This window comes from Taurulus bubalis, assembly GCF_910589615.1.
Source record: "Taurulus bubalis genome assembly, chromosome: 12".
NCBI lineage: Eukaryota > Metazoa > Chordata > Actinopteri > Perciformes > Cottidae > Taurulus > Taurulus bubalis.
The window spans coordinates 16,970,661-16,996,519 of record NC_136600.1 but is presented as its reverse complement, the minus strand read 5'-3'; the positions used below and the strand labels follow the sequence as shown (position 1 = coordinate 16,996,519).

Genomic DNA, 25,859 nt, shown 5'->3' with positions numbered 1-25,859 from the left:
GATGTTGTCTCCCTGGGATGTGGAGCAGTGATGGTCTACCCCAAAGGCCCGTGGGCTTTTCAGCTTTTAGTGAAACCTAAGCGCTTCGCTACCTTGCTGGATCGGCTCCTCTAGATATCTGAACCTACTGGAAAGGTTAAGCAATATTGAGATCACTTTACCGAGCTCCCCAGAGGGTCCTGCAAGCATTTAGGGGGAGTGTATTTTACAGTGAGAGGGCATATCCGGGGTGCTTTTATTTTCTCCCACAGGAGGACTGCTGTAGCATGCGAGGTGTCCGGGGGATTGTCTTGCATCATTGGATGATTAGGTGCGAGCTGTCATAACGGTGTCGTGTGCACTTTCCTGCTCACGTTGCAGGGGCAGCCCTATGGGGGGCGGGAGGGTGCCCCTCAACCCCCACCACCCCTGTCCAAACAAGAACAGTCCATCAAAACACACACACACACACACCTAATGGCCGGCTGGCAGAGAGGTTGCTGCTAAGGGCAACAAGTTGTGTGTGTGTTTATTAGGTGTCTGCAGTTCTAATAAAGGAAAGCGCTGCGTCCTTCACTGCCTCATCAGATGGCTTTGCTCTGATTTCTGTCCGTGTGTCGGTCAGATCCGCAGTGGAGCCGGACGGCTTGCAGCCTCTGGATCATCTGGTGAGGAGAAGAACGCGTTCGGGAAGGGAAGGACGTCACCTGCTTTTTTTTCTGACGAGTATGTTTGAGAATGAGTTTATAGGAGAGTGAGGAACTTTAGAAGATGTTTGTGTGTTTATTTGAACTGGTGTAAAGTGTGTACATATATAAATATATATTTATATAAGAGCGAGAAAGTGTGTGTGTGTGTATGTATGGTGTTGCCCAAGCCATTGGAAATGCTGGGGTGTCCAGCGAGGTTATTTTTGGATCAGTGACAGCGTGTCAATGGCTGCAGATGCGTCGCAAAGAAAGGCTCTGAGATACCAGCAGACCCTGGTAGGTCTTTACAAATCTTCTTTAACCTTTCTTCTGTCTTTTGAAATGTATTTTGCTTTCCCCTCGTTTCATCCCCCTCCACCTGCTTCTCCCTCATCTCTCCATCTACCCACCTGTCACCTCGTCTTTTCCGGCCATCCTTTGCTGTTCCTCACTCACTGTCTCTGATTATTTCTCGCCTACCTTTTCAATACTTTTCTGAAACAACTAACTCTTGCTCTTTTGTTTTCTTCTGCATGCTGAATCCTTTCTTGTCCACCAGCAGAGCTCCGTTTTGTCCTTAGTGCTTCTCTTCTACGTTGCGTAGACTTCTCTTGAATCAATACTTCTCAACTGTTTCCTCCTCCTACGTTTTCTTTGTTTCTTGAACAACATTTATGCAAATTAATGTCAACTTTATTTGTACAGCCCTCAAACACATTCAGTCTCTGCTGGCGTTTACCTCCCACGCTACGAAACACTGAGTGAAGGTGATAAACGGAACGGATTTTAATATTCATTTTGATATCACATTTTTTTCTTTTTGTATTGCCAAGATTCCTTCCTTTCTTCTTGGTGACTCTGTCTACCTTCTAACCGTTTGCCTCCTCAAGTTGCAGCCTTACAAAGTCATCGCTGTTTTCCTATGTTGGTGGATATAAATACCTATATACAGGAAACCTGAGCACACAGGTTAGATGTACATGTTCAGATGAAGTCCTGTCACTATATCCTCTGGTTCATCTGTTTAAATGCTTGCCCAGAATGAAGGCCATTGCTCCCATGAGCATCATGTCTTGCATTGACTTTCTTTCATCCAATCACACCTGTGGACATAAACGACTCACAGCATGGGATCTTTTTCAGCAATTGATTTGAAGCATTGTGTTGTTGTCCGTTGATTTTAAAGGTCGTTTTCTGCAGAGTTGAATGTGAAATAGAAGTCGATAGAACGACAGATAGATGAGCATCTGAGGTTAGAGCAGCTGGAGTGTGTTTTCATGTGTTGGAGCAAAGTGTCGCTCCTCTTTTCCTTCTCCTATGAGACGATGGACGATTTCCCAAAGCAAACGTCTAATTCTCTTGTGAGGCCCCACTAGGGCCATCAGGTCGGATATAAATAAGAAATCTCATTTAATTACACGTTCTACAGGCTTAATGTCACACCGAGAAGTCACATCTCTTAGGTGTGAAAGCTATGATGGCGTCTTGTGTGTGTGTGTGTGTGCGATAAAGAGAGAGAGGAGTGGAAATTAGAGCCTTGAAGAATTGGAGGAGTTTATACGTAGAGCTGGTAATAGATCATGTAAATATGATGTATTTATTGATAAGCAGCAGGATATAGCTGAGTATATTTTCAGATTGGGGTTTAGCCGGCTAAGTCTTCACAGATGCACACTGGTGCTGTGAGGTTACAATAGACGTCTGTTTTCATTGTTCCCAGTGTGTGTGCAGTTTAAAACGGGGTTATGTTGAAGGTGTTTTAGATTGAAACTAAAAGGAAGTCCTTTAAGGTTTTAGCTTTTAATGTAATTATATGGATTGCACAATTGCATGTGCTTGTATAAATACATAAATGAAAAAATTATAAAAACACTTCATGCTTCCTTTTTTTGCAGGCCTATAATATCCTCATCATTTTCGAGATAGTCTCCAGGAAAAATCCATTTAATTTCTTACTAATTATAGAGAAAATAGGAAATCCACTGCAGGCATGATGTGTTTTTGTAGGCCAACCCCAGAGGTTAGCGCCTTCCCTCAACAAAAAGCTCCATTTGAATTTTGGATTATTGCAGAAAATAAGCTCTGTGACAAACCCAAGTTTATGATACTTACAATTATGTTAGGCTAACTAGGCTATAAACGCTCAAAGAGAATGTAAAGGAGGACTAGTTGACATTTTGTAATCCTGATTAGCCCAAATCTTCATTCTCTATCTGTGTTGAATAGTTTTTTGTCTGTCGGACCTGCTGTGCACCGACTAAAAGACGGTTACGCCGGTAATTGTAATCATTAAATTTGAAGTGTACCAATGTAACGCTGCCTTCATTTAGTCAAAATGTTATGTTATCTACCCTCACACCTGGTACAGAGGTGCAACAGCTTTTGTCTAGCTTCTAACTAGCCACAAACTTGCTGTTGACAGTGTGTTCAAATAATATCTATTCATCCTTTCCAGGAAACTTTTTTTAAATGATTTCTTTAAAGTCTGGAAATTCCGAACTCGTAAAATAAAGCGTTATAGAAAAATACGTAACAAGGTGTTAGACCAGCTTCAACCAAGACATCCTTTCACCAGCAAAGCAAAAAATTATTTCTTGCTGTGTTTTTAAAGTTGTGTTAATTACTTCCAACTCCTACAGCTGTTGCCGACCCTTGACCTTAATAAAGAGGAAGCACCCTCTTTTGACTTGTGCCACTCTGACAGACTCACTCCATCAGGGTGGTGAGAACAAGTGTGTGTGTGTGTTGTGTGTGTGTGTGTGTGTGTGTGTGTGTGTGTGTGTGTGTGTGTGTGTATGTGCTTGCTTTGATATTCTGGTTGTGTGTTACATTTTAGGATAAATGAATAAAGGATGTGGTTAAAAATGAGGTTGTGTGAGGCGATGGGTCTCAATCTGTGAGAATGTCAACCGCAGAGAAATAGATCTCATAAGTCTCAAATGTTACAGGCTACTAAAAGGGATAATGTTCACCTGCCAAATGTCTCGCAGACTGGAATGACTGTGATGTAGACGATTAAGCCATTAAATCTAATATGATATCGCGGTCACTTTATGTGTCTTTTCAATTACAGTGGTGGCTCGAATGTAATAATCAAACTATTTGTAGACAAGTCCCATCGGTAGTTAAGAGATGAAACGACATGTTAACGTGGTGAAACGGTGTCAATAAGGTGCCGTCGTTGTTGTGTACAGGTTAAAGCTCGCCATCCGTCTGAACGGCAGGCCTCCTGCTACAGATGGGTTGAGAGAGACAACCAGCGTGAGAGAGGGAGAGGTGTGTCAGTGAACATTGGGTCACGGTGCTGCTAAATTTATCCACGAGTAAGGTTTCACCTCAGGGGTGGGGGTTGGATGGATGGGGACAAGGGGTGGTGAGAGGGGAAGTTTCAGGGGGAAGAGTGAGGGAGAAAGGTGAACGGGCGCAAACAAGGGTGCAGTCGTAGGTGAGGCGGAGAAGAAAGTACAAGAAAGTCTGTTTGTGGCATCGAAGGAAAGACAAATCTGATTTCTAATGTGTATTTGTACCTTACAGATTTGTGCAATTTGGAAAAACAAACCCAAAAAATTTTCTGAATTTAAATCACGGTTTCATTCCCTGAAAGCACCTCAATGCTACGGTGATATTAGGACATACATTTACAATTGATGAGGATTTTATTTGCCTTCAAAAACCTTTGAGAAAAGAGAAGTGCAATTAGTTAGTTGTGGTGTCTCTAAATGTGTTTTTCTGGCTCTTAAATCTGTTTCTGTCCATTAAAAACTGCAAATGTATCTATTTTTACTTAATTGAGATTGAACAGAGCTTTAAGTATTTAATTCAGCTTATATAAATGTGTTCAATTTGGTTGAAAAATTACTGCAACATATTTTTTTGTTGTATTGAAATTCAGATTGGATTGTAAATGTGAAAAGAAAATATAATGTTGGAGCCAAATAAGAATAATGTAATAATTAAAAACTGATGATACTTAGAGTGCCCTGATGGCATAACAATAATGATGACTGCATTCCACTTTGCTCTGCCGGTTTCAAGGCCCTGGCTTTGTGCATATCGGCTCACAGGCGTTGTTTAGTGGGACACTGAAATGGAACAGAGCGGCCCTTTATGTTATAGGAAGGCTGTAAGAAGGAGAAAAGTTATGTACCTGGATTATTTTAAATCAGGTCTGTTCCACTTAGGAGCTGCAAAGAAACTGAAAGCTGCTTCCATCCATCCGTCTTCTACCTGCTCAGGTCATTAATAAGTACGAGGAGTCTATCCCATCATGCATCAGGTAGAAGACAGGTAAACTTCCTGTACAGAAGCCAGTTTATTGCTGGCAAAGTCAGACATGTTTGCAAACAATTTACCTGACAGCTTGAAACCCACAGTTAGAAACCACACTCCGGGCCAATGGTAGTTGCAGGTGTTAAAGTAATCAATTCCTTAATCAATACAAGCAGACTTTATCTTCTAAAAAACAACCTATTTGTAGGCCCTTTCCTCAAAAATTGCATACCCAAACTAAAAATGGTGTATCTCTGCAACCACTAGGAATATATAAAGGCTACACATGTGAGATTGTGTTCAGATGTGTAAATATCAGTCTATGGGATTCTAGGGGATTGGTTTTTAAACAAAACACTACAGTCAAATAAACTCTGAGCTCTCATGTTTTTCGAGAGTAAGATGCAAACACCAAGAGCAGTCTGGTCCACAAAGACCCAGAAACCACGTGAGAACTACTGGGTCACAACAGAACAGTCGGTGACCCATTTTAGGTCCCACAGTTGGAGACGTTGACTTAATAAAGGTTAAGAATAGAGCCGATTGTACCAGCTGAAACCGGCTTATCCAAAGTAAATCAATATTTGTCTCTATTGGCATATATGTGTTTTATAAGCTGCATTTTTATGTATTTTGGACCTTGTTTTTCTTAGTTCAAGGCTAATGAATTGTCTTTCAAGTAAGTTTAATGACTAAAATATATTGTCTTTCACAGTGAAATATATTGTTCAACTGTAAAGTATCTTGACTCAACATATATTTGTGGCACAACTTGAACTCTTTAATAACCAAATTTGAGCAATCACTGCCAACATTGTCCCCTTTACTAAAGTATGGTGTACTCTAGTACAGTGCATCATTATCCACCCTATCCCACACAATTTTAATAATGTTAAGGGCTCCACTCAGTCAGCAGGTATTATTTTCATAACTTAAGCTTGTGTCCTTCCTGCCTCGTATCATTTATGATCCGGCTGAAGGAATCTGCTGAACCGGCCGCCTGACTGACAATATACCCCTCTAAATTAAAAGCTGCTGAAAATGTATTGTCAGGCCTCAAGTGTTTGTATTAACCTCTACGGCTTTCTCCACTCTCTCCGAATGTGTGTGTGCTGCATTGGCCATACCTGTCAGTCACTGGCCTCCATACTGTACTGAGGCAGGTAGCAGGTACAGTCTCCGTCATAAAGACGGGAAATGTCAGATGTAAGGCAAAGATATCCAGAGAGGGAGGTGCAGTATATTAAGGACGCAAAAGAAAGTGAGCAGCAACCTGCGGGAGGAGCGGCTGAAAAGATGAGGGAGCGGATCAATACTTTTGAAACCGTTCTGAATGTTGATCAATTTCTGGTAAGGTGTATCATCTTGAATATTGACGTGTTTTTTTAAAGTTGGAAAATCTTTTGCAAGGACAGATGGATTTATACATTGGATAAGAAGGTAGAGGAAACACACTTTTGTTCCGTCTCTTATTTGTTTTATTGAATTTCAATTTTAAATTTCCTGATGTGAGATTACTTATAAACCAGCTTTTCAGAGTAAAAGTACCTCCCCAGTTGTGTTTTTCCACTGGATTACTTGGTGTAAATATGAACTGTGGGCTCATACATAACACATTTTGCAGTTTGGTTTATTTTTCTCTTTTGGCCTCGCCAACATGCTGCAATTAGAACATGACAGCTTGAACAGTGTTGGGATGAGCCATGCAAATGTTATTGTGCTGGTTAATTAGTGTATGCATATGGAGACATGTGATTGTGGAGTGTGTGTTGTGTGGGAGAGAGGGTGTGCGTGTGTGCGTGCGCGCGTGCGCGTGTGTTGGGGGGGGGGTGTAATCTCCTGATCTATCTGTCCATGAGCAGGTCAGATTTTATCATTAACTTTGTGCTGTGGAACAGGGCTATATTGTTGTAAGGCTTTGCCACACACAGACACTCACACACAAACATTAATTTAGCTCACTCATAAACACACAAATACAAACTGAGTATGCTTAAGAACCTGCACCAACACACACAGATATTTATGAATATTCAATACTGACTCTCTCGTGAGGGACGCAGGAATGTGCGATTATTTTTTTAATTAACTCTCAATGTCACACTGCCCTTCAACCTCGGCATCTATTAGCAGCTCTCACTAACTGAAGCTCTCTCTCTCCCTCTCCTCTCCCCCTCTTCCCGTACTAGTCCCTCTCTGTTTTTGTTTGCACTTGAAGAGCCTCTTGAAGTACTTGTGTTTTACAGTAGCATTACCTCGTTGAAACCAGCTCATGAAGGGCAGATCCATAAATGAATTCAAAGCTCTTGACGGCGCCACAAGCATAATCTAAGACGGGCTTTGTGTTCCTAACAAAGCCAACGGAGGAATGTTTTACATTTCTCCATTTTCTTCATCCCGAGAGACTTGCAGTAAGAACAACATTAAAGCTTGAGCTCTTACAGTAGAGCACAAGAAACTCATATTAAGGGGTGTCAGAGCTGTACAGTAACGCCTGAATACTTTCATGTGTCCATAGAGACTAAAAAGTGAGGGAAAATAAGAACTACGGGGGAGTAAGTGGGAAATCTTGCTGAGAGTAAATTGGTGTGACTAGAGGAGGAAGAGGAGTAGGGAGAGTGTGATAGAGCCTCTGTTGGACTTGACTCTTGAGTGGGAAGGTCATTCCACAATGAAGCGTCAAACAGCGGCAGCAAAGATGTAAAAAGAATATGCGAGGACGGTGGGAAATGTTGGTTACTGATGTCACTGGATGGACAAGGTCGCACGGCGACATGAATGTAAACACGAGGTTGAGCGATGGAGGCAGAAAAGTCATCGAACATGAATCAATCACGCTTTCAATGTCTCTCTCACGCGGTCAGCCATCTGTCTGTTTTGGTCTCCCTCGTTCTGATTTATTTCCTTTTCGACAATTCAGGGCCGCAGCTTAGTTTGATTGTTGCAAGAAATTGCAAGTGCAAAAGATACAAATTAATCCTCACATTTTAGAAACTGGAGTTATTAAATCTTTGGCATATTTTCTTGATAATTTGATGTAAATTATTAATAGATTATTACAATAGCGGGCTGTTAATTTTCAGCAAATCATTACACATTTAATTTATGTGTATGTTTGTCTGTATATATGTGTGTGTGTGTGTGTGTGTATATATATATATATATACTCAATTAATGCACTACAAAAAACTAATGATCGTAATGGTAAGCATTTTGTGAATAGGTTTTGTAATTTGTATTTCAGTTGTTAGTTAGCTAGTTAATGTGTTTTGATTACAAAGAAATATTTATTATAAAATAAAATGAAGACAATATGTTCAAACTAAATTCTATAATCAATGCTATACTCTTGCCATATATATATATATATATATATGTATGTATATGTATGTATATATATACATACATATACATTCATATATATATATATATATATATATGTGTGGCAAGATCTATGTCTACAATCAGTTCAATTAATGCAAAAACAAAACCACATGAGATGCTCTTCAGTAGTATATTAGAGAATACAGTTGGTTGAAACAATAATTAGCTTTAATGTAAAGCTATAACATTGTGGTATCATGGGAAGTCAAATGTTTAAGGGACAAATGGGAGCAGTGCACAGGTTCCTGTTGCTCCCGTCCCTGGTTTTGGAGGAGCCTGGTGCCAGCGCCTGTTTGATGATGTGATGGATTAGTGCTTTGGTGTTAATGTGTAGACTGGTGGTGCTGAGGTCGTCTGCCCTGCAGGACAGCCGGCAGAACAGGAGCAGAGCTGCTACCGCATCATGCTAAAGACAACTGATGAGGAACAGGTAAAGACCTGAAGACCAAAGGCTTCATCTGGTCAGATGGTGGACGGGGATTTTTATTATTCTCTTACGGAGTTAATGACACAGTCCAGTGGTCTCCTGTCATTTCTCTTGAATCACAAGCTCCTTCAGTGGATCCGTTTACATGTGTTAATTTACTTTAAAGTTGTGTTAAAGGATTCTTTGCTCAGATTAGAGCAGAATAGATGTATATTTTAAGAATATTAACCGCTAAAGGCTATACAGTATATTAATTGTAGTGTTGTTTTGCTATAAAGTTTACTCAAATTGTGTGGACCAACAAAATGGAACTTAATTCCTGGATAAATTATTTATTGTAAACTTTAGTCTGGGTTTGTTGTTTTGTGTGACATTCAATTTAAATGGATCCAGTATTGTATAAAGCAATCATAATAAGAGATTGAAACTGTGTTATATTATTACACTTTCTTTGCCTTTACACACGGTAAACTGATTTTTGTAACCTTTTTAGTAAATTATTAATTTAGTTTGTAAGGAATAACACATTCCACCATAGCGGTGAACACATTTGTGCAAGTAATTAGTTTTCTATCCCAAAAAAAGATCCTTAACTGACTTTACATGCTTCACTGTGTGATCTAAACTCTTCCACGCTCTTAGTAGCAAACCCCATTATTATATAAGTCAATCATGCATGAATAACAGTTTGTGGTTTGTAGTGAGGTCTAAAATAACTTTAGGGACATCAAATATTTTCAAAAGCCTTTAACAGTGTAACAGCTGGCCACCTGCTATGTGGTGTATTAATTATAAACTACTATATCCGCCACTTGGTCATGTGGTTCTAGTGACTCATGTCTTATAGGGGACTGCTTGTGAAAAGCAGGTTTTGTGCAGAACATCTCAACAAAAGAAAGTTTGCAATAACTTCTCTGTGTCATGTTGTACTTATGTGAATATTTTCAGTTCAGAGATTGTAGATTTTTGTTGCACCTTGATTTTATTATTGCTGGATTATGAGCAGCCAGCTGAGCTTTCGTGTCGGTCCTCTGGTCCTTGGCCTTCTGGTTGGATGCGCCAGCTCTCCTTTCCTGTGTGAACATGAGACAGTAATGTGTGGCAGCCAGCCCTCCTTATGATTTAGCTTCTTGCTCTGCTGTGCGGTGGGATGCATGTGATCTATAGGTTTCAGTTCCACACCTTAGCTGCACCTGGATCTGCAGTATTTTACAGCTTCTGTGGTTTACAAGGTGCCCTATTTTCTGACCATGTGTGTGTGGTTGTGTGTGTGGTTGTGTGCGTCATTGTGTGTGGTTGTGTGTGTGGTTATAGGTGTTAAGCGTAGGGGAAGATGTGGAATGTCCTCTCTTCCAGGGGCTCTTCCTCTGGCTCCTGTCCAGCCCCTGCCTCCTCTCAGGGAGGGGTTTTTCCGATCTCTATGCCCGTTTTGTCTATTTTTGTCAGCCAGGGTATTCAAGTTGGTGTGTATCCCTTACACACACGCCGCACATTCCCCATCTCTTTCTCGTTATCTCAAGACTCTTCACACTGGATCTAGTTTTATCCTTCTCCCAAGTCTCAGTTTTCAGAGGTATTTCTCCTTCTCCTAACTCTTCGTTTCCCTTCTCCCCCTCCTCTCTTATGTCATTTTGTTTTCCTTCTCGGCAATCCTGAGACACGTGATATATTTCTGCTGTATATGCATCATGTCGTGATTGTCGGTGTCCCCCTTGTTTCAGCTGTACGGTGAGTACAGGGAGCAGCTAGGAAGCTTTGCCAGACGGGAGGCTGCCCGTCTGCTGACAGAGAGACAATGTAGGAGACAGGCGGGGGAGAACCCCGCCGGCCGAACAGGGCACGGGCGGCGACATCATCATCCTCATCACCCTGTGTCCCTGGAGTCGTATCACAGCCACGCCTCCACTACCAAAAAGCCTCGTCCTTACTCAAAATGCCAAGGTGACCCTCAAGAATGAGTTATTCTGTTCAAACACACTCATTCAAACGCTTTAGGTTTTCTGTAAAGAGGCAAACTGTGGTAATCGTTTCCATGGTGCCAACCTTATGTAATAACCAGGAAACAAGCTGAAATCAGTAAAATGCTATTTATAAAAAAATGTTGGTACTGGCTGCTCACTTGAAACTTTAATCTTTTATGACATTATATTCTAGAGAGAGCAGTATTTATCTGATAGCTTCAGTTGCTGGTTCTTTGCACATAAGGATTTTCCTTGAGTTCATAAAATATGATGCACTTTTACAGTTTAATTAGGCTGCCACACAGATCATCAGGCAGTCAGACAAGATTTTTGACATATTTTGAAATCCCACCCATACTTTAAAAAACAAATGATCTAAAAGGTGTTATTTGGATCTTCCATTTTGTATTCATCATTCACATGTTGAAATATATGTTCTGGACATTTCATTCCCCAACATGCCGCTCTAAATGCTGTTTTACAACTTTCTCCATCCTGAAGGATTACATTTCAATTCTAAAAAAAATATTTGAATGTGTCTAAAACATAATGAAGTCTGCTTATCAAATCCCAGCATGCATTTTGATTGTAGAGCGAGTAGAAACAAAAGCAGTGGACATGACTCAGTCCAGTGCATGAATGTAATATTATATTTACTCAATTACTGTAGTTAAATACATATTTAAGGTACTTGTGCTTTACATGAGTAGTTTTTTCTTGTTAGTTTATTCTGCCACGCAATGACATTTCAACAGGAAGTAATTTGCATTTTCACTTTCTGTTTTTTGACAACTAAAGTTACTTTTCAGTTTATTTTTTTCAGTACTTAGGTATCAATCTCAATGTGGCTTTCTGATTCAATAGTTCATCTCGTTCCACTATCAGTGAACTAGCCAGTGATTTTTGTGTTTTAAGTTCTTATGTATGTTTTATGTATTTTTTTTTACAGGAAATGCACACACATTCATTTGTAAATGTCAAAAAAGCAAAAAATCTATGGAGATCACTGAATGTTGACATTACATGTTATGATGAGCTATCGCATCATCACTCAAGCCATAATGATACGATAACTAATTGTCAGTAATTTAATCAAGATAAAGGGATTCGAGGTGAATCATCCATTTGCTCTTTCTGTCCCAGATTGTTTTGCTCGTGTGCGGCGGTACATAGTGACCAAGTTGGGGGAGGACTGGATATTTCTGGTTCTTCTGGGACTGACTATGGCTCTGGTCAGCTGGAGTATGGACTACGCCAGCGCCAAGAGCCTGCAAGGTGCACCGGCCAAAGCCAGAGACCTGATTCCTGTCAATCTGCAGTTTAATAACACAATACTTTGTCTGCAATTATTCCATTTGTACTCATGTGTTTTCTCTTTCTGTCTCTGTTGTCTTTCTGTCTTTCAGCATATAAGTGGATGCACGTGGAGCTAAAGGGAAATGTGCCACTTCAGTACCTGGCCTGGGTTACCTATCCCATGATCCTCGTCATGTTCGCCTCGCTCTTCTGTAACCTGGTCTCCCCACAGGCCATCGGTAAGCTCTCCATCACCTGGCAGCCTCTCTTATCCTCTCCCAGCACCTGTTTATTTCCTCTCTTCTCCTTTTGATTGTTTTCCTGTTGTAGGAGAGTGACACTCTTTCTTTAGTCTACTTCTCCATCTTTCTCTCTTTTTTTTTACAGGTTCTGGCATTCCTGAGCTGAAAACCATCCTGAGAGGTGTAGTGCTGAAGGAGTATCTGACCCTCAAAGCCTTCGTAGCTAAAGTCGTCGGGCTGACTGCTGGCTTAGGCAGTGGGATGCCAGTAGGCAAAGAGGTAAACAACCCCCCTTTTTATATCTGATTTTCTCCGTATTTATCATTATTCATTGAGCCAGCATCATTAACATCAACCCCCTTCATCTCTGTTTTTCTTTCTGCATCCCTCTATCTGCTCTTTCTCCAAGCTCGGAGTGTAATAAATCATCTTCTGTCCTGTTTTTCTTCTCCTTCTCTCCCTCCTCTCACGGGATTGAAGCAAATTATTTCTCAGCAAAGGAGCACATCCATTTCCCCCATTTCATAGCAGAGTAACTGTCACATGCAGCAATTATACTGTGATGTATCTGTTCTGATACAACATGTCCCAGTTTAGACTCCATGTTTTACAGACAATAGTCAGTGTCTGTGGATGTAGCATAACGTGTCACTCATCTGTGTCATGCCGTATCACCCTCAGGGTCCATTCGTCCACATCGCCAGTATCTGTGCCGCAGTGCTGAGTCAATTCATGTCCATCTTCTCTGGAGTCTATGAGGTAAGCCGAGGCCCTGACCAAAACTTGCTGACCACAGTTAATGCACTTAATAAAGGTGTGAAATGTAGTTTTTCCATCATAACTTGCTTTGTTGATGTCTTTTGTGTAATTACAGGGTTCCCACTGGCCCTTAAATTCTTAATTTTTATGACCAAGCTCAAGGGTTGATGAAGTCTGTTAGTCGGTTGAAATATCTCAGCTGTTGGATGGACTGTCGTTCTGATGTTAGCATTTAGTTCAAAGCATCAATGTGCCTCTGTACTGCCTCACAGAGAAGAGATGGTTGGCGTGACTCTTCTTACTGACTCAAGTTTGTACGGGTCACTCACCAATGAGAGTTTTCAAGTCACTTGAGTCACCGACTCAGTCACCTAGCAGCTAAAGTTAGCGGAGCTTTGAACTCCAGCAGTAACAAACTAGACCAGTTGACCAACACACACTGGAGCATTAAACAACTGAAACCAACTCTGAGGTAAAGAAAATAAATCAGACTAGTTGATTTCATGATTAGTAATGAACTAGCAGTAGTATGTTATTGCTTTTCTCACAACAGGGCGAGTTTATAGCAACAGGTAGGAGGGGAGAGTAAGTGAACATGTTATTGGAGATGAGGACTCCTGACTCCTAAATTAGTTGAGTTGTTTCAAACGAGTTACTCATGACTTGCACATCACTATCAGCGTCTATGCAGACTCTTGTTTTGAAAATGGTTGAATGACTTTGGAAATATTTTACATAGTTTTTCTGTTCCACTTTTTTAAAGACTTTTATATATATAAACAAGGCCTCTACAGTCTTCACGTTCGCCAGTTTTGAGTCCATGAAGTTCATTGAAAGGTCCCTGAATATGATGATATTGACGAGAAAGTGGGAACCCTGTGACTGTTGTCCTCTCCCATCTGTCTCTCTCCCACCCGGCTCGCGCCCTCCCCTCCCTGTTTCTCTTGTGTCTATGTTTTGGCTCGCCCCCTCGCACCTCGTCTGTGTTTGCGTCTCACTGTATTAATAGTGTGATAGTAATGTCTGGCATGTGTATTAACAGTGACCTCCCATATCCCTGTCTCCCTCTTCCCCTGCTCTCTCTATCTCCTCATCCCCCCCCCGCTTTCCCATTCATCCCTGCTCGTCTGTGACCCTTAACCCCAGAGTGGCACCCATAACCAGGACCTGTTGGTGTGTGCGAGTGCCGTGGGAGTGGCCACGTGTTTTGCGGCCCCCGTGGGAGGCAAGTGCCCCCCCCCCCCACCCTCACTTCCCCCCTCCCCCCTGCCAGCAACACATGAGCCTTGAATTATACATTTATTATTGCTATAAGACCTTTTCTGCATCCCAACCCCTTTGTGGTAAATAATAAAATATAAATACATATTAAGCAAAAATATCATACATTAAATTCTCTCTTACTCAAATTGTGATTTTTGAAAGTTCCACAGAACGTCTAAACAATTAAAGGAAATATTTAATGACTGCTAATTTTCGGTCTGCAATCAGTTGCAGGGATTTGTTTTTAAGGACGATGTGACCCGTTTGTTTCCTGATTGCTTAATTGTTCCCTCTAAGTCTTGATTTCTCTGCTTGCCGTGTGTATTTCTGCTTTATATTCTCTTGATGTGCTTTTTTTTCTTTATAACTAAAAAAAAAAAAGAAATCACGCTTAAGTGAGCAATATTTATTCACTTTATTCCATTTTGCTTCCTTTCTGTCAATCCCCCCCCCTGTGGATCCCTGTCCTGTCCCTCCACCTTGATCGTTTATTCTCTCTATCTCCAACTCACTCCCCTGTCTTTCTGTCTACACTCTCATCTCACGCCTTTCATTGCTCATTGTCTCTCTCAACTCTTTATTTCCCTCCTTGTTTTTCCCTCTCCCTCTCTGTTTTCTGTGTCAGTAGAACCCTTATGGTTACACAGATATGCTGACTGTTGGCTGTGCCGTGGGTGTAGGATGCTGCTTCGGCACTCCACTTGGAGGTACTGTACAACTTGCACACGGCCTCATACAACAAAACCCCTGCATCAAACATCTCCTTGTACTGGATACTGTACAGAGACTGTTCTTTTTGAGAATCAACTGAAATGAGTCAATGCTTACAGAACAATAACCAACCCTAGACGGAGCAGCTTATATTAATGCCTAACAGGTGTATTTCACTTCTATAATAGGACAATTATAACGGGTTGGGTGAAAAAGACAATTTTTAGATTAATCTTTTAAGTAATGTTTTAAATCAATAATACCACACATGTTCCAGTTCCATCATTGTGTGTGTGTGTGTGTGTGTGTGTGTGTGTGTGTGTGTGTGTGTGTGTGACTGATGTCTGTGACTGATGTGTGTGTATTTGGTTCTGTTACAGTGTGTACTCACTCCCTGTGGTTTTCCTGTTGTGTATAATTACACCCTCAGCATCAAGTCTTTTTGGACTCATTTTCCTTATTTAACTCATGTCATCTTTCTTTCTTTCTTTCTCTCTCTCTCTCTCTCTCCCTCCCTCTTCCCCTTCCCCTCCCTGTTTCTCTTGTTTCCTTCTCCCCTTTGAATCCCTCCTCTCTCTCTCTCTCTCTCTCTCTCTCTCTCTCTCTCTCTCTCTCTCTCCTCACCACCACCAGGGGTGTTGTTCAGTATTGAGGTCACGTCTACCTACTTTGCGGTGAGGAATTACTGGCGGGGATATTTTGCCGCCACATTCAGCGCCTTCATATTCAGGGTGCTCTCTGTTTGGAACAAGGATGCTGGTGAGAAACAGAACACACACACACACACACACACACACACACACACACACACACACACACACACACACACACACATACACACACACACACACACTGCTGTAAAAGACTGCTGAACTGGCATTTTATGAAAAGTAGCTGAATATGACAGCTAAGTAATATTTGCTTAATGTTTAAGTCTGCTTAATTCTTCGCCTATACGGTTTATTCACAATCCACCAGCACCATAGAGTTGAATGCTTACAATGTATTACAATTTATAAGACTATTTTCTGACTTACTCTATATTCAAACTAATTCACAACTCTCACTCAACCAGACAATCATCTAATGTTCATCTTCCCAAACAACTTCAGTCAGTTGTCAAATTTGATCTCCTTACAGTTTAAATTAATATTTAGTAGTTTTATAAAGAGGGTGAATGTCGATGGAGGAAATCTTTTAGATTATAGCGATTCATTTTCAAAATAATGTAATCTAAACTCACAGTTCTCATCTGTGAAAACGCTGATAAACTCACTGTGAGCTGCCTGCTCAGCAGTAAGCAGCAGACAGACACAGTTAGCTCATAGCTGGTGAACTTAGTGGATCATTTAGCAGCTAAAGAGACAGATATTTCCCTCGGACGTTCAACATGTCAAATTGAATGGTGACAAAATGTCAATATTGTGTTCACAGCTTTTATCCGCTGCCCCCAGACTGTATAAGTCATGCAGGTTTAAAGTACCAAACATCCTCTGTTTTGACATTATGAATTCAATATTATTTCTAAAAGTATTTTCTTCCCACAATATAGTCCATGATATCTTTATGTCCTGGCTTTGATTTTATGATAAAGGAAACTCAAGATACTGAACACTGAAATGAGAGATTGAGATCAGATGTTCGTTTGATGTTTATATTTTTTTTCTTTGTTGCATTTCTTTTTCTCTCAGTCACAATCACAGCTCTCTTCAAAACTAACTTCCGGATGGATTTCCCTTTTGACCTGCAGGAGCTGCCTGCATTTGCAATAATAGGGTGAATACAAATGTGTATGTGTGTGTGCAATGATATTGTGTGTCTCCACTTTTATAGAAATAAATACATATCTATAATAATGTTGTGCCCATACATGGTTGTTGTGCAGGAGAAGCAGTAAGAACAAGTTTGGTTCTCATGTTTTAGGATCTCGTGTGGTTTCTTGGGGGCGTTCTTCGTCTATCTGAACAGACAGGTGGTTCTCTTCATGAGGAGACCGACAGCGCTCACACGCTTCCTAACCAAACAGTGAGATCCTAACACACACACACACACACACACACACACACACACACACACACACACACACACACACACACACACACACACAGGCCATGTTCCCATGAAGTCAAACCATTTGTGCATTCAAATCCAATTCCTCTTAATGTATCTCAGCTCTCTCTCTCCGAACTCATCAGTCTCACAACACTGGGCAGGACAGAAGCAAAGCCTTAACAACCTTTCAGCCAGTTATTCCCTCAATGTGGAGATTCACTTATCCTCTGAGACTCAACAGTCAGGGCACATTAGTCTCCACCATTAGAAAGAGGAGAGCAGCAGCACCAGGAGAGCCATACAACCAGTGGTGGTTACACACTCGTACTGAGTTATTTCTGCTGCAAGCATCACTTCATTTGCCATGTTGTTGTTGTTGTTGTTGTCTAAGAATACATTCTTGTTAATGACTGTTTGTGTGTTTGTGTGCACGCCCAGTCGATTGATCTATCCAGGTGCAGTGACACTGATCATCGCCACCTTAACCTTTCCACCTGGATTTGGACAGTTTATGGCTGGAGAGGTGAGACTGACTCAATCTCACACTCTCTAACTTCTTTTTGATGTGTGTTCATTAATATTTATGGTCAGTGGAGTCTAGAGTATGTGGTTTACTTATGTTTCGCTATATATAGAAGCAAAGAAAAGCCGTAATGATGTGAATTTTATGAGCTACTTAAAGGGGAACTCCACCGATTATACACAAGTTGTATAAAACCTTTTGTGGCTCCATAGGGAGCTAAAGGAAGCCTGATGAATTGTCTCAAGTGAATAAACTTGATTAGTGCTGAAAACTAGAAGACTGAAAATAAAAAATGAAAAAACAAGGAGTGTGAATTTAGTTCTCTGACTTTCAGTCAATTTGCATTGTGGGTACTGTCAACATGTTTTGACAAGAAAGAAGACTGCTTGGAATAATAAAGATATGTTGATATTTAAATACCATAAAGTTAGTTTCACAAAGTTAGTTTCTCCACCAAAATCAGTTCAAATAGAAAACATGACAGTTTCCAATTTCTCATTTCTTTCTTAGAATCCGTGATTGACAAAATGTAGCCTGACAGAAGTCTGATTAACAACTCAATTACAAGAAGCCTAGTTTGAGTTTCTTGTATTTAATTGACCAACTCAATACAAGCAACCTGAATACTATTAAATAAATAATGTATTTCAATATGTGAACCATTAAATTGAGCTGTTCAGTTGCTCATGAGATTGCAATTCATAGAGCTGTGTTTCCTACCATAGCTGCACCCCTCTTGTAATATATTATTAATTAGTTAGTATACTTATTTACAATAGATATTCAAAATGCAGTCTATTTTTTTTGTGACTAGCTTGTCTCTTATTTTTCTTTGGGCAACTATTCCAATTTTTGATAAGGTATCTGAAGGGTCCTAATGTACATGACAGACAACTTAACCATGACATCAACCAGATGTAATAAGTGTTGTGTTCATATATACTTTGTCATGGCTGCCTTTTTCCTGATGAAGCCTTGGTGGAGGTTGAACGGTGCATTTGTTCAGTTTCGATAACGTTTTGTTTCTGTACGTCTGTCCTGTCTGGCAGCTGATGCCCAGAGAGTGTATCAACTCCCTGTTTGATAATTTCACCTGGACCAAAATCTCAGGATCTGCGGTTCCGCCCGGCCTGGGTCGCTCCTCTGCATGGCTTCATCCTCATGTCAGCGTCTTTGTCATCCTCCTCCTCTTCTGCGTCATGAAGGTATCTCTCCCTTTTGCTGTGTACAGGATTTGTGCTACATTCAAACATATATATATATATATATATATGTATGTGTGTGAAACCTCTGGGACTGGTCTTGAGCTGTCCTTGATCCGTTTTTTGTGTTGTAGTTCTGGATGTCAGCACTTTCCACCACGATGCCCATCCCCTCCGGTGCCTTTATGCCAGTGTTCATATTAGGTAAGAGGATTTTGTAATGCGAGTGTCTCCTGCTGAGTTTTAGTTCAATTTGTTTTTACCAGCGTGTCTTATCTCTCTCTCCTCAAGGAGCTGCTTTCGGCCGCCTCGTGGGGGAGATCATGGCCACTCTTTTCCCAAATGGAATTCTGTTTGATGGGATAGTCTACCGTATCCTGCCGGGAGGTTACGCCGTCATTGGTCAGTCTACTAACCCTAGTGCTGTGCTCGGGTCCCATAGGACTTATAGAAGAGACTTAAAGAAGACTCAGATTTGAGAACATATGATGAACTACTGCCTTTTTTTCTTTCAGTTAAAGAATGTGAATGTAGCAGCAGTTTAGAAACAGATTCACCATTTTCACTCGACCCAAAAACATTTGAATTTCCACAAATTAAAGTCATTGGAATTATTGAATGTCTGAGTCACTGCTGTAACCCTGCTCTATGTGTTTCACTGCAAGTGACTGAATTTCTTAAATTCAGGCTATTATGAGTACATTTTTACCCAAACATGTGGATGGACAGGCTCCAGTCCCCCTGACTCCACAGGATAAGCAGGTTGTAAAATAGATGGATGTGATGGATAAAGATGGATAGATATTTTTACTACTTTACTCTTTGATGCCTACCAAGGACTCCCAGCATTGTTGAACTCTTCTTATTTTACCATAATATAAGTACATTCAAGGCCAAAGTGAATGTGGTCCGGTACAGAGGAATCAGATGGAGGATGAATGATAATAGAGGAATGACTCTCTCTCAAATATCCTGTCTTTTGCTCTCTACCAGGTGCGGCAGCGATGACGGGAGCCGTCACACACACGGTTTCCACGGCAGTAATCTGCTTTGAGCTGACCGGTCAAATCTCGCACATCCTGCCGATGATGGTGGCTGTCATCCTAGCAAACATGGTGGCCCAGGGTCTGCAGCCTTCTCTCTACGACTCCATCATCCAGGTGAAGAAGCTGCCTTACCTGCCTGAGCTGGCCCTCGGGCACATCAGGTAAAGCTAAAACTGGGAGAAAACTTATTTGGGCGTTTACGTTTTCCATGCAGCTGTCATTGTAGGACAACGGGTGTTTATTGTAGTATCTCTGCATCCACAGCAAGTATAACATCTTTGTGGAGGACATCATGGTGCGCAAAGTTAAGTTCCTATCTTCTCAAGCCACCTATCGGGAACTGAACCATCTGCTAGAGACCACCACTCTGAAAACCATCCCCCTGGTCGACTCTAAAGGTGACTTGCATCATCATGACAATCCATGCTATGGATGCTTAGGTGGAAAGAAATTGTTTGATATTTTGGGAAATGTATTCATTCATACCACAATCTTTTAGCAACACTAAATCTCAGTGATTACCCCTGATAGGGAATCCAGGAAATCGCTGCTCTCTGCCATGAAATTGCCCCACACAGGAAAATATAGAAAAATTGTTAACCACATATTGTCATTTTTTTAATTTCCATTCTTGTCCAGATTTAACAAACATGGTATATTGTTATTTATGCCAAGTTAAAACTTACCAATTTTCCAAGTCGTCAGATAACTGGACTGTTCACTCTACACGACTTGCTGTCTTGTAATCAGGACTCTTCAATCCAATGTAGTTTTCACACTGCATTCTTCACAAACACATGTGAGAAGTGACACCATACCAATAGCATGCACATAGTCATCATGCGTGTTGATGTTGTCATTGGCTCACGTTTACACAGAATAGCTTAGACAAGTCAATATTATTCATCTATTTTCCTCGAGGTTACAAGGACTTTGGACCTTGTTGCAAAATGCATCACATAGCACACACAGTTGCAGTGTGACCCCTCCCCCATGTTCCCCCATTCAACCCATCTCATTGTCTGTAGCCCCCCGGCAGACTCCCTGACAGGTTCAGATATTTGGCATGCTTGATATCTGGGATGCATCTGCGATGCATCATCGAGCCTCTCGATTTACGTCTTGGAACGCTACACACACACACAGTGAGCCGTTTCCGGTATTTATGCTCAGCTAAACCCTGCTGTCTGTAGCTTCTTATTGCGCCATCAGAATAGTATCAATCTTCTCATCGAACACCCAACAAGAAAGCAAATAAGTGTATTTCCCAAAATGTTGCACTACTCCTTTAACACTTCTCTCTGTAGAATCCATGATTCTTCTGGGCTCCATCGAGAGGACGGAGCTTCAAGCTGTCTTTGACTGGTGGCTCTCACCAGAGAGGCGAGTCTTTGAAAGAGGTCAGATCTCACCAGGCCAAGGCTCCAAAATCAGCTGGGAGTCCTTCACCTTTGTAGACGAGGATGGCGTAGAGGAGAGCGCAGACAAGGTGGAAAAAAACCTATAAATTAACTTGATTAGTTTTTTTTTTTTTTTTTAAAGATGTATTTACCAGCCTTGTTGTGTCTGCAGGCGGCTCCAGTACAGGAAGAATGTAACGGGCCCATCCCATCCCCCAGAGCTCAGGAGCCCTCCATCAACCACACAGGTTCAGGTAACACGGCAGTTCCACTGCACATGAAAACCAGTTCGCCCATCAAATGTCACTTCCTCTCTTGTCTGACATGTGTTGCCATACCATATCATCAGACAAGCGCAAGCTGCCATCTGTCAGGACGGCCCTTCAGAGACTCTTCTCCTCCACATCTTTGTCAGGCCAGACTGAAACTGAGGTAAGATTAATCAAACATACTCATTATTTTTTTACCCCTGAATCTCAAAGGAGCAGCGCATCACTGATCTGCTGTCGAGTTGGCAGCGACGGCTCAGACGGGGTTATCAATCCAACATGGCACCTGGAGCCAACCTGGCTTATGTAATGGGAGGGGCATTCATGATGACATGATGCATGCATGAAGGAGTTGACATGTTGTACAGTGGGTGATACCATGAAACCACCTTATCATCATCTGTGTAGCTTTTCATACTGACTGCCCATCAATCTGTCCCTCTTTGCTCAGGATGCCACGTCCCCTCCGCTGACAGGCGGCATGTCCCCAGAGGAGGTACTGTACGTTATTGATTCACCATACCTACAGACAACAATGAGACAACCAAAACCATCCAAATGAATAATTACAACTCTGTATACTCTAAGTCCATCTTTCTCCCTTGTGATTGGCTGATACAGATCAAAACCTGGGAAGAGGAGGAGCTGGATAAACCAATCGATATGGAGCAGATGCGTATTGACCCCTCCCCGTTTCAGCTCGTGGAAAGGACGTCTCTGCACAAGGTGACCACAGCAACACCTGGGTGACATGTTTTTACATGTACAAATAATGTGATAATGCAATTACATATGACAGACAATTACCATTTAGTATTTAAAAGCAGAATATTTTAAATAAATCGTTTGTTATTTTGGGAAATACTTATACATCAGTTTAAACAAGCACGAGTTGTAAATGTTTTCTGTGATTAAAAACGTATGCCATGCCATGGCATCTGATTTCAACATTTTAATTTGTTACTCCAACTGATTGCTTGATTATATTTCATTATTTCACAACAAAAAACCTCAACAACGCAGCCCTCAGTGCTGTTATGGGCTGAATCCTCGTTTAGAGGTGCTAATAGGTTTGTGGTACCTTAAGATAGCTGTTTCCCCTATTTCAAGTCTTTATGCTAAGCTAACTTTCTCCTGGTTGTAGTTTCATATTTAGCATACAGGCGTGACAGTGGTCTCAATCCGCTCATCTATGTCTCTGCAAAATGAAAAATAAAAGTTTTCCCAAAATGGCAAACTATTCTTTTGGAACACAAGTTATCTTTCACTTTTATACTCATTTGTTTTTATTCTTCAACAAATAAACAAATAAATACATAGATATGAATGTACTGATTTGTTATTTGTTAAATTATTGGTATCCGAAACCCGATCTAGCCATTTGAATCAGCGTTGGACCGATATCGATATTAGTGCATTTAGTCTTTATGAAAATACTTTTTTTAAATTCTGTCTTCAGTGAGTCATCCAATTTATGGAGGTGGGATACTAAATTGCTGGAGTGTTTTATTTATGTCCATACGACCATAAAGCTTTGAATCTTAAATTTCATGCTATATTTCTGTATTTATTTAATTTTTAACTTGCGGGACGAATTGTTTACAATGAACAGTGCAGCCATGCAAGCAGAACACTGTCACGCTGAAACACATTTAACACTGACTGGATCATGTCCTCCTCTCTCTCATTACTCAGACCCACACTCTGTTCTCCCTGCTGGGTCTCAGTCATGCCTATGTCACCAGTATAGGAAAGCTGGTGGGTGTCGTGGCACTAAAAGAGGTAAAGAAGTCATATTTTGTCTTCATGTGCATGTTTTTGTCGCCTCTCTTGGTTTGATCCTGTAATGCGGTATGACAGCGAGCTGTGATGATCTCATGTTGTGGGCAGTTGTTCTGTCACTGGGTGCATCATATTTTACGCTCTGATTCATGCGTTTATTCTACTGCCTTCAACTCATCTCCCCGGACGTTCGCTTTAGCGATCACTTCAACACAGGTTTTTCGCTTTATGTTTCAACCTCTTTCTCTCTCACAGTTACAGAAAGCTATAGAGGGCTCAACTCGCAGTGGGGTGAGGCTTCGTCCCCCTCTGGCCAGCTTCAGAGACGCCAGCAGGAAAACCAAGAAGCACCAACCTCCCTCATCCATCCCTTCCTCCCCCACTCGGGACAAAGACCTGTGGGGGGAGGGGAGCAGGAGGGAGGGGGAGCTGGTGAGGAAGGAGTCCAAAGAGGATTCCAGAGGAAAGGCGTCATCTTCCAGGGGAGCTCCCGGGTGTGACACTTCTCCCTCCTCCCCCAGCAGCGTGAGGAGCACCAGTGGCAGCTCTGCGCCCACAAGAGGAGCTGACTGTGATTCACAGGAGCCGGCGTCCCCTTCTACCTCCTCCCCTACCTCACCTTCACCTCCTGCCTCACCTGTGTCACCAAGCAGCCCTGTCTTCACACTATCCTCCCTGCAGGAGGACAGGGAGAGCGAGGAGTCAGATGAGCCCATATAGACTGGGTTTTAGAGAAAAGATTTTTCCTTTCATTTCACTCCTTTTCCCCCCAGAGACAGAGCGGCTGTCTGGGTGGAGGAGTTGGGCTCATCTGCAGACCCTCAGACATTCAGCTCTCAGAGAGCAGGACGAGCTAGTGCACATGAAGCTCCTGAAACTTGTAGTACAGGATTTTTTTTCTACTCTTACCATTTAAAATCTCAGGGGCTTTCCTGTGTCTTTTGAACTGCAGACGGACAAACATGTTCAGTCGCACATATCACAAATGTTCAATGTCCATCCATATCTTGGACATTTTGAATGTAGCTGTGTCATATTTCCTTTAATCAAACGTTAACTGACAGCAATGAATTGTATGAAAATGAAATGATATATTGATGGTGACTTAATTAATTTGACCTAGAGGTCAAATAGATCATGCATTCAAAGTTTACTGATTATGGTTAATTTAAAATTATAACTTACATTTATCAGATATTTTCTGTATGGTAAATATTTTAATCATTATTGCCAATCTGTAATTTTTAAAGATAATAAATGTTAACGTTGTCTACTACCTTATTTTGGTTATCAAAACAATAAAAATGTCCATTAGTAGAAAAGAAAATTGTGATTTGAGCTAAATGCTAAAGTCAGATGGGTGTTAAGTCAGTGTCCGTGGCCACCGTGGTAGCATGCTAATATTTGCTAATCCACACTAATTACAACATGCAGGTGAGGCAAATGGGAATGTGAGTTTTGCAAGCGTTCAAATAAAACGCAAATCGCAGCCTCCTCATCGTGCATGTCAATGAAGGGGGCCCCAAGCTAAAATTTGAACCTGGCCCAACTAAGTGACTGCAACGCAATGTTATCCTGCAAGGCTTTAGTGGCCAAACGAGTACATGCAAGCACACATTCCAGGTTGATTCAATTGTAACATGAACGCTGTATTAGCTCACAATCACTGAGACAAAAGATTAGCAACCGGCGTCTGATAAGCCATTATATTCACTCATGTGTTACTCTAAGGGGCATTCCTGGATAGTATTTCATATCTCACCTGTGTGTGAAGCAACACCCACACCAACGCAGCCTCTTGTGTGGTTTAAATGCAGGCCTCTTTTTAATCAGAGCTCCCACTTTGTCATACATTTTCTACCTGATGGTGGCGCTAAATGAAAGGTTTGGAGATTACTAAAGTTATTACAATTCATCTTGAAGGGGACATGAATGTGTGCACCACATTTTATGATAATCCGCTCAATAGTTGTTGAGATATTTTAGTGTGGACCGACCAACAGACGGCCACAAAACACCCTCTCAGGTGAAAAAAATCACTGTATCAGCCTTCCAGCATTCAGGCTTGAAAAGAGAATATCTCTGAGCATATACATGTGTTTGTGCTGTGAAGGTCAACAGTGTGTTTCAGTCTCTGATTTATATGTGAGCTTGAACAAATAAGTAGTTAGTCCCACAGAGGAGGCCTGTCTCAGAAAATGTGTCATTAATATTCTCCTGGCATAAAATCCCTGATAAGGACTGGAGAGAAATGTGTTTGGAAAAGCATGACAGGCTGGATTACACCGCTGCCACTTCCTTGGTGACTGTTGTTGTCTGACAAGCACCAACGAGCTGGCCGTAGTCACCGGCTGCCACCAAAAGTGGTTAAAAAAAAGACAGTTCCCATGTGTTAAGGCACTAGAGAGAAAGAGTATCCATTATTTAGACCCTGGAAAAGATGTCCACACATGAGCACAAGAAATGCCATTTGTTGGTTTGTTTATTTGCTCTTTCCCTACCAGAGGAAAAGAAGAGAAGACGGGTAAAGAAGCTGGAGGGGGTGTTGGAGGTTCTGTCGTGCAGGAGAAAGGAAGAGAAACAGGAAGAAACAGAGAGTTGTTGA

At 41.4% G+C, this 25,859-nt stretch overlaps 1 protein-coding gene across 1 annotated transcript; it reads left to right on the top strand.

Moving 5' to 3' along the window:
• Positions 1-841: 841 nt before the first annotated feature.
• clcn1b (chloride channel, voltage-sensitive 1b) lies at positions 842-24,485 on the top strand. The gene is made up of 23 exons (XM_079227813.1): positions 842-965; positions 10,470-10,689; positions 11,853-11,984; positions 12,116-12,244; positions 12,393-12,526; positions 12,929-13,006; positions 14,898-14,976; positions 15,614-15,739; positions 16,672-16,756; positions 16,904-17,005; positions 17,471-17,555; positions 18,605-18,760; positions 18,892-18,961; positions 19,049-19,159; positions 19,751-19,964; positions 20,068-20,201; positions 21,111-21,292; positions 21,376-21,457; positions 21,553-21,635; positions 21,924-21,968; positions 22,094-22,198; positions 23,168-23,254; positions 23,510-24,485. The coding sequence occupies exons 1-23, from the start codon at positions 915-917 to the stop codon at positions 23,972-23,974; spliced, it is 2,955 nt and encodes a 984-aa protein (XP_079083939.1). The 5' UTR covers positions 842-914; the 3' UTR covers positions 23,975-24,485.
• Positions 24,486-25,859: the final 1,374 nt, after the last annotated feature.

Coding starts and splice junctions, on each gene's coding strand:
- clcn1b (XM_079227813.1), top strand. CDS start 915: ATGGCTGCAGATGCGTCGCAAAGAAAGGCTCTGAGATACCAGCAGACC. Junction 10,690..11,852: donor TCCTTACTCAAAATGCCAAG/GTGACCCTCAAG, acceptor TTTCTGTCCCAG/ATTGTTTTGCTCGTGTGCGG. Junction 19,160..19,750: donor GGGAGGTTACGCCGTCATTG/GTCAGTCTACTA, acceptor GCTCTCTACCAG/GTGCGGCAGCGATGACGGGA.